The following is a 14,083-nucleotide window of genomic DNA, read 5'->3' on the forward strand; positions in this document are numbered from 1 at the left end:
ATTTCACTGCAAGCTGGAATTACAGGTGACATCTCACTAAATAACTCAGAAAGGCTTCTTTTTTTAAAAAAAAAAGTTTATTTTATTCATTTTGAGAGAGACAGAGACAGCATGGGGGGGGGGCGGGCAGAGAGAGAGAGGGAGAGAGACAGAGGGAGAAAGAGAATCTGAAGCAGGCTCTGGACTGTCAGCGCAGAGCCTGATGTGGGGCTCAAACTCATGAACTGTAAGATCACGACCTGAGCCAAAATCAAGAGTCGGACGCTTGACCAACTGAGCCCCCCAGACGCCCCAAGAAGGCTTCTGACAGATGATCACCTTAGCACGAATCTAACAGACAATTCGGCCAGGAAAGATAAGGCATGGAGGGAAGAGGCATTTTGGACAGAGTCGAGCAGGGGCAAAAGGCGAGAGGCATGAAACTCAGTGGAGGAGAGGCCACACAAGCATGGTTGGGGCAAAAGCATTTTGTAGCTACAAATAAAGTTAGAGAGGTAACCGAATGTTCGATAAGGAAAGAATAATGAACAAATCCATAAACTAAGGAATGTGAATTTTTCCTGAAAGCAAAGGGGACGCCAGGCGGACACCTGAGCCGGAGAGTAACAGGGTTGTGTCTCGGCGACACAGGGCACAGAGAATACAGCACTCACGCACCACAGGGACTGAATGCATGTGGGGGATTACCAAGAAAGGAGCAAATCCAAGCCCAGGCCACAGCAGCGCGGTCCAACAGAACTTTCTGCGATGCCGGAAAGGGTCTATGCCGCGCGATCCGATGCGGTGGCCGCTGGCCAGACACACATGACTACTGAGCGCTTGAAACGTGGCAAGCGGTGGGGCCGAGGAACTGGGCTTGTATTTTTATTTCATCTGAATTGAAGCGAAGTAGCCACATTTTGCTAGTGGCTCCCCAGCGTGAGCCCCAGATTTTGGAGAAAAATGCTCAACTCAATCTGAGGCAGTGTAGAATGCGCTGAGGACAGCCCCCGTTAAGCAGTTCAACAGGAGTCTGGAGTTCCCAAACGTGGCTGAAGCCACTTCTATCACTCAGAGAAGCCAATAAGTAGGACAAAACTGAGGAAGTGAAGAGCAAAAGAAGTGAGTCAAAGAAGTTCAGGAAACGCTGAAACACAGAGACAAAGAGCCGCCCGCGGAGGAAACGGAGAAAAAGCCCAGCAGCAAAGGAAACCTCCCGAGAACAGCATCTGTGAAGGTGATGGGTGAAGGAGGTTCAGGAAGAAAGAGGAGGAGGGGCAGACGCCATGCAGAGGGTCACGGGAGGGGGGGACGCTGGAGGGGCGGTGGGGTGTCTCCGCCCGGCAGGGGGAGGCGCGGCCACCGATGGGCAGAAGGGCACCGTCCTCGGCTCAACCCGCGACGCTTCCGAACAACGGAACTCCATTCGATGAAAACACTAACCCACCGCCCACCAAGCCAGGTTCGGAGTCAGCCAGGTTAGAGCTGGGCGCTGGACACTGGCCGCCCCCAAGTGTCCACTTAATGCTCACTTTGCTGGGCTTACTTCTCTGGATACTGGGAGACTGACTTCTTTCTTTTCCCTCTCACCACACGGCCACTTAGTATTCACTCATATTAAAAAGAGTGAATACATTTTCTTTCTTAAGATTTTATTTTATCTTTATTTTTTAATTTTAATATTTATTTATTTTTGAGAGACAGAGACAGAGAGAGAGTGTGAGTGGGGGGAGGGGCAGAGAGAGAGGGAGACACAGAATGCGAAGCAGGTTCCAGGGTCCGAGCCGCGAGCCCAGAGCCCGACACGAGGCTCGAATTCACGTGCTGTGGGATCATGACCTGAGACGAAGTCGGTCGCTCAACCGACTGAGCCACCCAGGCGCCCCAAAGATTTTATTTTTAAGTAATCTCTATACCCAACGTGGGGCTTGAACTCACGACCTGGAGATCAAGAGTTGCACACTCCACTGAGTCAGCCAGGCACCAAGAATACATTTTCTTAAGGAAAAACTAGTTTTACATCCAAATATTTATTCGAATTCCCAAGTCCACTGGTAAGATTTACAAATTTTCTCTCATAAAAGTCGGTGGCAAACTCATTTATTATGACGTTGTTAAAAATTTAAGTAATTCGGGGCGCCTGGGTGGCTCAGTCGGTTAAGCGTCCGACTTCACTCAGGTCACCATCTCGCGGTCCGCGAGTTCGAGCCCCACGTCGGGCTCTGGGCTGATGGCTCGGAGCCTGGAGCCTGCTTCTGATTCTGTGTTCCCCTCTCTCTCCGACCCTCCCCCGTTCATGCTGTGTCTCTCTCTGTCTCAAAAATAAATAAACGTTAAAAAAAAAAAATTAAAAAAAAAAAAAATTTAAGTAATTCACATGACCTGGAACTCAAAACCGTATCAGAAAGAAATGGCAAAAAGTCCGTGCTGCCCCCGCCTTGGTCCCCAAAGCACAGCCAGACATGTGAATACTCATTTTTGTGAATTTCCTGTGTACGCGTCCAAGACTTTTCACGTAAATACAAAAATACATTCCTCCTTTTTCCACATTTCTGACACAAAAGTAGGCTATTATTTATATTCTGTATCTTCCTTTTTTTCACTTGAACATATACCTTGGAAATCTTTCCACATCAATGTAAAAAGGGCTTTCATATTCCTCTAACATCCTGACAATCAGAAGAAAAAGAAGAAAAAGAAAAAAAAGAAAAAGAAGAAAAAAAACAACATCCTGACAATCAACATTAAACAGAAATTAAGACTGCAAATCCCAACCTTAAAAATAGGAGGGATTTATACAAGCCTGGGAGGCGCTGAGAGTGAGTTATCGGCCCTGGAATTTACTAATCATCTTTTAAATACCTTAAAACAACAACAACCCACAAAACCTGAAAGCAGTTAAAATCTACAACAGTTAGAGTAAGCCTATTTGCTTTCATGAGCTAAGAAAAACATTCTAAATACTTAAAACCTAATATATTTAAACCATAAATAAAATTCCTAGAGTAGTTTCTTAGAGGAAACAGGTGCTGTACTCATAAAAAAGGCTACGTATAAAGCTCCTTTACCCATTAAACACCTTTTGGAAACAGTTCACCAGCGAACCTCAGAGCAGGGCACTGGTGCATTTAACTCCAGTAATTACTGTCCAAAGCCGTGGACTTTGTGCGACAATAAAAGCGAGCGTCCCAGCTCGGCTGCTATGATCCTCAGAACTCACATCCTGCTCTAATGCAATTAGCCTACAGAGAGCTAATTAGCTAACCGAGGGGTGGCGGTCTCACTGCCCTCCTACTTCCTCCAGCAGTAATAAACACCGGGGCTAAGACAGCACCTAATTAGCTGGCTGTATTAGTGTTTACAAGGCAGTTTCAGCTGATGATGTGTTCTCTGCATACAGTTCATTTCAAAGAATGCTTTCCTAGCCAAAAGAAACAGCTCTTTTCATGTTACAGGACAGCATTTTACAAAACCAGGAGAGGATTCTTTAGGGTAACATAAATCATCTGACATAACACAAGAGTTGCCAACAACAGACAGCGCCTTTCAGCAGGCCGCTAGATGACACGGGTCCCTTAGCTCCTACCAGGGCCAGTGCGGATTTCTGCCCCGTACGCTCTGTTAAATACTTTTCTGTTAAATTTTCAAGCAACCACTAACCTACCACTCAAAGTAAAGAAAAATGTTTCCAGATTGTAGGCACGTTTACCTAAACACAAATCAGCCACATTTTAATTTGTATGTGTTGTTTTGTCCCTTCCAAAAGCTTATTTCAAAGTTTAGAAAAACAAAAATGGCAGAGTGCTGGAGTAAGTTGTCAAGGGCAAGCTGGTAAAAAGTCCTATAGGGAAGCCGAAGAGACATGTAACGTACCGGGTCTACAATGCAGGCTTGAGTCCAATGGGTTTGTCTGTCTGTTTGTTTGTTTGAAGTAGACTTTGTTTTATTTTTATTTATTTACTTTTAAACCTTAGGTTCAGATGCTTTTTTTGTAATATTTATTTTTGAGAAAGAGAGAGAGACAGACAGAAAGTGAGCAGGGGCGGGGCATAGAGAGGGGGACAGAGGATCCCAAGCAGGCTCTGCGCCGACAGCACAGAGCCTGACATGGGGCTTGAACTCAAGAACCGCAAGATCATGACCTGAGCAAGTCAGACGTTTAACTGACTGAACCACCCAGGTGCCCCTATTTTATTTCATTTTATTATTTCATTTCATTTCATTTCATTTCATTTCATTTCATTTCATTTCAGAGAGAAAGAGAGAGTGCGTGAGCAGGGGAGAGGGGCAGAGGTAGGGCCAGAGAAGCCTAGGGAGGCTCCACACCTGGAGTAGAGCCCGATGTGGGGCCTGATCAATGACCCTGGGGTCATGGCCTGAGCTGAAATCAAGAGCAGGACACTCAACTGACTGAGTCACCCAGGGGCCTTGAATCCAATGTCTAAAACAGGCGGCTAAGACTAAACTCCACTTTCGCTGCCAAGATACTCTAAAAAAACAAGCTTATTCACAGGCCACTTGAAAGCCTCACAGGCCAGGGAAACAGACTCACAAAGGATCAGCTGGTTTAGAAAAGAAAAACAAACTTTCATTTTCCACAAAACGCCTGCACACTTGTATATTCTGTATCATATCTTATCAGAAAATAGCAGGCAGGGGCGCCTGGGGGGGTGCTCAGTCGGCTGAGTGTCTGATCCTTGATTTCGGCTCAGGTCACGATCTCACGGATCGTGAGTTCAAGCCCCGCATCAGGCTGACAGCGCGTAGCCTGCGTGGGATCCTCTCTCCGTTCTCTCTCTGTCCCTCCCCTGCTTGCTCTCTTTCTCTCTAAACGTTTGGTAGAATTCCCCTAGAAAGCCATCCAGCCCTGGACTCTTGTTTTTTTTGGGAGATTTCTGATGACGAATTCAATTTCTTTACTGGTTACAGGTCTGTTCAAAGTTTCTATTTCTTCCTATTTCAGTTTTGACAGTTTATATGTTTCTAAGAATTTGTCCACTTCTTCCAGACTACCCAACTTATTGGCATATAATTGCTTGTAATATTCTCTTATTATTGTTTGTATTTCTGCTGTGTTGATTGCGATCTCTCCTCTTTCATTCTTGATTTTATTTACTAGGGTCCTTTCCTTCTTCTTTTTGATCAAACTGGCTAGTAAGGGTTTATCAATTTTGTCAATTCTTTCAAAGAACCAGCTCCTGCTTTCACTGATCTCTTCTACTGTTTTTGTTTTTAATTTCAATAGCATTGATTTCTGGTCTAATCCTTATTATTTCCCGTCTTCTGATGGTTTGGGGTTTTGCTATTCTTTTTCCAGCTCTTTAAGGTGTAAGGTTAATGTTCTCTCTCTCTCTCTCTCTCTCTCTCTCTCTCAAAATAAATAAATAAACTTTAAAAAACAGCAGATAAGGGGCACCTGGGTGGCTCAGTCGGTTAAGCGTCTGACTTCGGCTCAGGTCATGATCTCGCGATTCGTGTGTCCGAGCCCCACGTCGGGCTCTGTGCTGACACGACAGCTCGGAGCCTGGAGCCTGCTTCAGATCCTGTGTCTCCCTGTCTCTCTGTTCCTCCCCAGCTCACACTCTGTCTGTCTCTCAAACATAAATAAAGAATAAAACAACAACAGCACATAAAGCGGACACGGATGAAGCCCGGGCAACCCACCGGGGGAGGAAAGCGCACTTCGGTGTTCACATGGTGACTGCAGCGGAGACTTGCCTGACTTTGGGCACCGCCATCCGATGCTGCACCATAAGCGTGTGGCCGATGGACGCCATCAGAGCGAAGGCCTCCTCGCTGGCTGAGTCCCGCCAGACCAGGTTTAACAGGGTGTTGGTCTGCTGTTTCGTGTCCAACTTCTTCAGACACTCCTCTGTTATGTAAGGTACGGACAGCCTCCCATCCTCCTAAAACACACCAGATAAACTGCTCTAAGTGAACGACGTGTTATTAGAAATGACCCTCTATGCTCCCAACACACATAACATCTTACTTTACTTCAAGTAAAAATACGAAAGAGCCATTACCTAAAAGTTACCCACATCACAACGAACATTATCAATCTCTCTCCGAATCAAATTCTCCAGAGATCCCTAGTCACTATCTATCTTAGGCTCTAATTTTGCCCAGCATAACAACACAGGAACGGTAAATGCTCAGTTTTTGCCTACCGATGGGACAATATTTTCAGTACTGACATTTTAAGAAACGTTTATTTCATATTTTTAGATGCCATTGTACTAAGCATACATGTTTGGGAAAATATTCTCATGTGACAGAACCTCCACTTTAAATCATTTAGGAGATCACAGGCTAAGCAAAAATAGGGTATCAAAGAATTTATTTTTTTCTATCTTAACTTCTTTAAAGATCTGATTCACCGATTAAAACCTGAACTAAGATGTTACGCATTTACCTATTTGGGGTATTAATCAAAGATATATCCTTGTTTCATAGATGTATGCATATATCCAAGTACATATTAATATGAACATACATACACAACACTGGATATTGTTGACTGCCCTGCTTGGAAACTTAGACTGGTATAATTTATGTAATTTATAATCATCTACCAAATAAAACATTGCTTTAGATAAAAGTAATAAATTCTACCTGCCAACCTCAAATCTGTAAATAAGATGCACCTAATGAAAGGAGTTAGAACATTGGTACTATTTAGTAGTGCACACATTTGAAGTAAATTACACACAAAGAACTGAACCAATTACACAGAAACCTAAGAGTCTATAAACAGTGAAGTCTGGGGGCGCCTGGGTGGCTCAGTCAGTTAAGCGTCCGACTTCGGCTCAGGTCATGATCTCACGGTTCATGGGTTTGAGCCCCACTTTGGGCTCTGTGCCGACAGCTCGGAGCCTGGAGCCTGGAGCCTGGAGCCTGGAGCCTGGAGCCTGCTTAGGATTCTGCGTCTCCCTCTCTTTCCGTTCCTCCCCTGCTCTCACTCTGTCTCTCTCTCTCTCTCTCAAAAATAAATAAAGATTAAAAAAAAAATTTTTAAAAAAACAGTGAAGTCTGACTCTGGAAAAATCCTATTTGATCAAATTAGATTCTAAATAATTACCATAGGAAAGAAAAGGCAATGTATAAGCAGCCATTAGAAGATGTGACCCAAAAATAAAGATTTTAAGTCAGTCTGTAAGTACCTGGCCTACACCCGGGTCACTGGTTCTGAACCCAAATGTGGACAGGAAAGAAGTGATAATAACCAAGGCCAGGGAAAAATGAAGAGAAAAAGAGTGAAAAAAAAATGGAAGTACAAAGTTATACATCTAATAAAATAGACCTTGAAACCGTTGTGTATTACACAAGAGAAATAAAGTGGAGTAAAATTCTCCCCTCCCCCCGCGAATGCAGGTAACAAAATCAAGCTGCACTTTTTACATATTATAAAACTGTAACCACGAGCAAGTGAGCTCAGTGTTTTCTGTTTCCTGTGTCTTCATATCCCACTGTCACGTCTGTGTCCCCAGTGAGGAGGGGTTTCCTAACATCCCTCCAGCAGACATAGCCCCATCCTTCACATAGGTACAAATTATATTGTGTATAAACAGCATTTTAATTTCACAGATTCTCTAGAAGGTAATTAAGCATTAAAAAAAATGTCTTCTATGGGGTGCTTGGGTGGCTCAGTCGGTTAAGCGTCCGACTTCATTCAGCTCAGGTCATGATCTCGCGGCTTGTGAGTTCCGAGCCCCCCGTCAGGCTCTGTGCTGACAGCTGGGGAGCCTGGAGCCTGCTTCCGATTCTGTGTCTCCCTCAGTCTCTGCCCCACCTCCACTCACGCTCTCTCCCTGTCACTCAAAAAAGGAATAAACGTTAAAAAAAATTTTTTTTAAGTGTTTTCTAGAAACAAAAGTTTTGGGGCGCCTGGGTGGCTCAGACGGTTAAGCGTCTGACTTCAGCTCAGGTCATCATCTCGCAGCTTGTGAGTTCGAGCCCCGCATCGGGCTCTGTGCTGACAGCTCAGAGCCTGGAGCCTGCTTCGGATTCTGTGTCTCCCCCTCTATCTGCCCCGTCCCTGTTCATGCTCTGTGTCTGTCTCTCGATAGTAAATAAATGTTAAAAAAAAAAAAAAAAATTTTTTTTAAATAAAATGAAATTAAAATAAAAACAAAAGTTTTATCTACATTCCAGCTACAGAATCCCACTTTTTCTTTTTTTTACCGTAAGAAAAATTCACATTTTGGTGTGCAGTTCTGAGCTTGGACGGGTGCAGGAGTCCCAGCACCCACGGAAACATTCCGTTTGGCCCCTCTGTAACCAACCAGTCCTTCCCCCAGCCATAAGCTTAGGGCAATGACTAACGTGTGTTCTCGTACTGTTAGGACTGTTTTCATCTCTGCTAACAAAGCTATGTGTGTCCAGAAGGCAGTACTAACAAGCCTTTCACTGACTTCCCCTGGAAAACCCAACCACTCCTCAGTATATTCGTCCTGGGATTCCATTTGGTATTAATCAACAAGAAATTCCCTAACAAAAAAATACAACGTTTAATTTAAACCTATTACAGCCATATCTCAAGTTATTCCAATTCTGTAAGAAGAGCAAAAGAGACCAGCAGCAGATATATCACTGAAGACATAAATTATGTGTATCATGCGAAGCTTTTTATTCCTTGGAAAGACACTGCAGATCATGCTGAGTAAGAAACAGGAGAAAAGGACTTATACCGCATGTGTTGACGCACTCGCAATTCACTTTCAAATAAATCGTAACGCTTGCCATCCACAAAACTGGCAAAAATTAACAGGAGACGTGACTTGGCGTTCACAAGACAGGGTAAGGGAGAACTTAACCTTTTTCTTCCCCTTGGGGTTGGGCGAAGGGTGGGGGGCAGCGGCTGCTGACGGGCCGGGCTTCTGAGCAGACCATGAAAATGCTCTATCAGAGTGGTGGTGGCTGCACTTAGGTTAATATACTGAGAAATCACTGAACTGCACATCATTTTTTTAAAAGGGTAAATTTTATGGTAAAGTGTATCTCCATAAAGCTGCTATAAAAAAATTCTTAAAAATAAAACAGTGCTTGGTGCACAGTAAATGCCCTTCGAGAAAACTAGGAACTTAACCTTTCAATCCAACAATTTCAGCTCTAGGAAATATCTCCTAAGTAACAAGTTAATGCACAGCATGGCCTACTTTGCATGAAAACCCCACACGGACTTGTACGCAGGAGAAGGTGTGGAAGAACTATCCTCACTCCCTAATGGCCGGGACGGTGACCTCGGGAAGGACAGGGCGGCAGTGGAGGGGAAGGGACTTTTTCTGCAGCGGGAAGGTTTTACAAGAATGCTTCAGTGCAGGAGTCACACAGCTAAGAAGAAGGACGGACACAAAGCTACGAGTGACCTGAAAATCAGGAGGAGTGGTCTCCGATGCAGCCCCCGGGAGCTTACCGGAGCGCTCGGCTGCTTGTCCGCCTCTTCACTCTCGTCCTCCGAGTCGCTGGCCGGGTCCTGACAGCTTGTGCCGGCCGGCGACGCCGGCAGCCGAGACAGCGAGCTCTGGAGCACCCGCAGGTACACCAGCAGTCCTTCCTCAGAGAGGGTCCCTTTGCAAAACAGTCGACAGTAACGTTTTGTTAAAAGCAAGCAAAAAGAAACTAGAAAACTGAGGTATCATTCTTCTTACACTCAGAGAGACATTTCTGACCAGAACGTATTAAAATTCTAGTAATTCAGGTATAGATGTACGTATTAAAATACATCAGAAAAAGATGCTATAATTCCAGAAGAGGCACATATTAGGAAGTTTGGCATGAATGGGATAACATCCCTGCGCTCACAGTTCTCCCTCAACTTTAAAATTCTTTTTAGTCTGTGTGGCCTCATAACATGTATCTGAATCAGACATTTTTTTTAAAGACTGTATTTTTTTAAAGTGTATTTATTTTTAATTGTTTCTTACTGTTTATTTTTGAGAGAGACAGAGACAGAATGCAAGTGGGTTAGGGGCAGAGAGAGAGGGAGACACAGGCTCCAGGCTCCGAGCCGTCGGCACAGAGCCCGACACGGGGCTCGAACCCACGAGCTGTGAAATCACGACCTGAGCCGAAGTCGGACACTCAACCGACTGAGCCACCCAGGTGCCCCGAAGTTTATTTATTTTGAGAGGCAGAGAGGGAGAAAGCGAATCCCAAGCAGGCTGCGCACTGTCAGTGCAGAGCCTGACTTGGGGCTCGAGCCCATGAACTGTGAGATCGTGACCTGGATGCTCGACCAACTGAGCCCCCCAGGAGCCCTTCAAAGATTTTAAAATAACGTCTACAGTCAACATGGGGCTTGAACTCACAACCCCCAGATCGAGAGTCACAGGCTCCACCGACAACGCCAGCCAGGCGCCCCTGAATCAGTCTTTCTCCTGTGCCTGGAAATTTTCCCCAGGGACACTGTCCAAGCTACAGACCTTCAGCAAATACGCTCTTCCAGGAAATTCCGCCCCAGAGGCCTTCCTGACAACACACACCCACCCCTGGATTCCCTTCGTGTGACTGGTCTGCTGGCACGACATACACGTGAGGTCAGGTAAAACCTATGCTGTATCTCATACCCAGGTAAGTCTCGCCGACAGTGAGGACAAAGAAGAAGAGCCACGGCGCCCCTCCCCCCGTCTCGGGACACCTGCTCTCCGGCGACAACAGTGCACTCAGAAAGGGCTCGTACGGGAAAACAGTCTGCGCGTCTGCTAAGGCCGGAATGATGAAGTGAAAAATCTGATCTGTAAAAGGTGCCACCAAAAACGCCTCGGTGAAGGCTGTAAAAACTTGTTGCCTGAAAAAGGAAAATGGAAGCTTTCGTCAAAACATGTTATTCATAAAATCACTGATGAAAATCAACTTTCCAAATATTCTCTTCTAAATTAAACGAAGCTGAACATCCAAAACCAACTAGGTCGCCATGAAATTTACTTAACCGATTTTGTGCCTTCCCTACTGAGAAAACTCTGCTGCGTCTTTCGATCTTTCAATAGCTGCTCAGAGGCAGGAAAATAACCAGGTCATCAGAATTATAAATTTATGTTAGGGCACAGGCCAAACAGATAGTAATTTTTTTTTAAACTGAGTCACATTAATAAAGTAAAAATTTGACTTTCAAATCTTTATGTAAAACAGCATACTATGTAAAAGTTATCATTAGATACAGAACTTGTGACCTTACAAAATCAATAAATTATTCCATTCTCACCTTGCACCCTCAGGACACGAGTTGTAAGTAAAGTGCAATGGTTTCAGAACATTCTCTAGCAAAATTTTTGCTATAGGAACTCGAGATATATCAGAATATTCAATACTTGATGGAAGCTTGCTGTTAATTAACAAATAGAGAGATCTATAATACCCTAAAAGAAAGGAAAAGCACATATTTAAAATTTGGTACCTTCATCATAAAGAGAGGGAAAAAAGCATCAATTTTTAAATGCTTTTGATAAATATATGTCCAAATTTAAGTTAATTCTTCAACTGTTTTTTTTAGAGACGGAGAGGGAGACAGCATTTGTGCAAGTGGGGGAGGAACAGAGAGAGAGAGGAAGACAAAGAATCTTTTTTTTTTTTTTTTTTTTTTTTAATATTTTACTTATTTTTCAGAGAGAGCATGAACGGGAGAGGGGCAGAGAGAGAGAGAGACACACAGAATCTGAAGCAGGCTCCAGGCTCTCAGCCGTCAGCACAGAGCCTGACGCGGGGCTTGAAATCATGAGCTGTGAGATCATGACCTGAACCGAAGTCGGACACTTAACCAACTGAGCCACCCAGTGCCCCGGAAGAGATAGAATCTTAAGCAGGGTCCCTGCCCAGCTCGAAGCCTGACCCAAAGCCTGATGCAGGCCTTGATCTCAAAACCATGGGATCATGACCCAAGCCAAAATCAAGAGTCAGACGCTTAACCCACTGAGCCACCCAGCCACCCCTCAACTTTTTAATAGCTCAGCTATTGGCTCCTTTTTTTTTTAAAGTTTAACATTTTTTTAAGTAATCACTACACCCAACATGGGGCACGAACTCACCCCCAAGATCAAGAGTCACATGCATCACTGACTGAGCCACCTAGGTGCCTCCTGAACTTTTTATTCAGGAAAAAATTAATTACATAAGCAGCTTGAAATGGCATATAAACTGCATGTACCCATCACCCTCCATCAATAATTGTCAACTATAGCCCATCACCCACTCCTCCACTCACTGGGAAGCAAATCTAAAATATAATTATTTTAGTATATCATCAAAGGACTTCATTTTTCTTAAAAATACCATTATGACAGGGGAGCCTCGGTGGCTCAGTCAGTTAAGTATCCAACTCGATTTCGGTTCAGGTCATGATCTCACAGTTGTGAGATCAAGCCTTTATCAGGTTCCATGCTGGGCGTGCAGCCTGCTTGGGATTTTCTGTGCCTCTCTCTCTCTCTCTCTCTCTCTCTCTCAGAATAAACATTTAAAAAATATCATTACGACAGCTAAAACAAATTAATAGTCATTCCTTGCTATCATAAGTATCTAATGGGTGTTCAAATCTCCAACTTTCTCATGCTAAAATCTTATTTAACTCGTTTGTTTGAATCAGGATCCAATTAAGGCCCATATATTATGATGGTTTTTATCTGCCTCTTAAGCATCCTCCAAGTATGTAGCTGGTTTTGTGACTTCTGAACCACATGTACTCACAGACTTGAGTACGTTGGTGTTATTTCAACCCACTGCAGTCATTACCTCAGTGACTCTCAAAACGTCCTATCTTTGGGCAACGGAGTGACCCGTGGGAGGGGGGCCCTGAGCTCCAACGTTCGCCAGGAGCACCTCCAGATTCATTTTTCCCCCAGGGACTCTTAGGTTCCTTTTAGAGGAAATGACACCTTTGGAGACAATATGGGCACCAGAGCATTACGCAGAAGTAACAACTTTTATGACCTTTCTAAACTTCTGATGGGATTTCTGGGTGCAGTAAACATCAACTCTGGTATCACCAATGATCCAAATCATTCAGTCTTTATATGTATTTGTCACTTTTTTATAAAGCAATAGGGACAATCTTCAGGTGTAGATCGTGAACATCTCAATATTGTCCAGACACGTTTGGTGGTGCACATTAAAAACACAATCTGGGGCGCCTGGGTGGCTCAGACAGTTAAGCGTATGACTCAGGTCACGATTTCACTGTCATGAGATCGAGCCCTGCAAAAGTTAGGTTTTTGCATCCATCTTCGCACTGGGTATACAGTCTAAGATTCTCTCTCTCCCTCTCCCTCTCTCTTCCTCCCCCCCTCACTTCCTGTGCTCTCCCTCTCAAAAAATAAAATAAAATAAAATAAAATAAAATAAAATAAAATGAAATGAAATGAAATGAAATGAAATGAAATGAAATGAAATGAAATAAAATAAAATAAAATCCATTTGCTTGGTTTACTTTATGAAAACAGTCCTACATAGATCTGTACTTGAGTTATGACCTTATGACCATTAACACTGACTACTCCATACTCTATCTTTAGACGTACTTTTTTTTTTTTTTTTGAAGATTTTAAGTAATCTCTACATTCAACATGAGGCTCGAACTCACAACCGCGACATCAAGAGTCACCTGCTCTACCAGCTGAGCCAGAGGGGCCGCCCTCTTTAGAACTACTTTGTAACTATGCCCATTTCAAACCTCGTATGTTTTGATCACTAGTGAAACAGGGAAGCTTGAAGCTCCTCTGCTATGAAACTGAAAGATCTAAGTGCGTGAAAGAGATGAAGGGGATTAAGAGATACAATTTTCCAGTCATAAAATAAGTCAGTCACAGAGATTTAAAGAAGTACAGCATAGGGAATCTATCAAGAATTTTAAAAAACACCATGTCAAGAAAATTTTTTTAAATATTAGAGCATTAATGTATCAACATCAATCTAAGTAAGTATTGAAGAGATTAGCTGACAGCGTGACTAGAGAACTAAGTTCAGCTGCGTTTGTTAAAAAGCTTCATGTTAAGTCACAGCTCGTAACGTATAATAGAAACTATAATTAATAAATAATGCCAAAATTTTATAGACTAATACTGTGAGGGAGAATCAGGTGAATGGAAGTAAGAGGTACGAACTTCCAGTTAAATAA

The 14,083-nt window shown here is 43.6% G+C and overlaps 1 protein-coding gene across 4 annotated transcripts in view; it reads right to left on the reverse strand.

Moving 5' to 3' along the window:
- UBE3C (ubiquitin protein ligase E3C) overlaps window positions 1-14,083 on the reverse strand; it is a 122,899-nt gene that overhangs the window by 72,232 nt on the left and 36,584 nt on the right. For 3 of the 4 annotated variants that reach the window (XM_058723641.1, XM_058723643.1, XM_058723640.1), the window contains exons 7-10: window positions 11,183-11,336; window positions 10,548-10,768; window positions 9,395-9,549; window positions 5,698-5,885 (exon numbers count right to left, since the gene is read on the reverse strand). In XM_058723641.1, coding sequence (XP_058579624.1) covers window positions 5,698-5,885; window positions 9,395-9,549; window positions 10,548-10,768; window positions 11,183-11,336 — 718 coding nt within the window. The remainder of the gene's footprint in view (window positions 1-5,697; window positions 5,886-9,394; window positions 9,550-10,547; window positions 10,769-11,182; window positions 11,337-14,083) is intronic. The other variant, XM_058723642.1, reaches the window with a different exon arrangement.

The sequence above is a fragment of the Neofelis nebulosa genome, chromosome 4 (genome assembly GCF_028018385.1).
Source record: "Neofelis nebulosa isolate mNeoNeb1 chromosome 4, mNeoNeb1.pri, whole genome shotgun sequence".
Classification (NCBI taxonomy): Eukaryota; Metazoa; Chordata; class Mammalia; order Carnivora; family Felidae; genus Neofelis; species Neofelis nebulosa.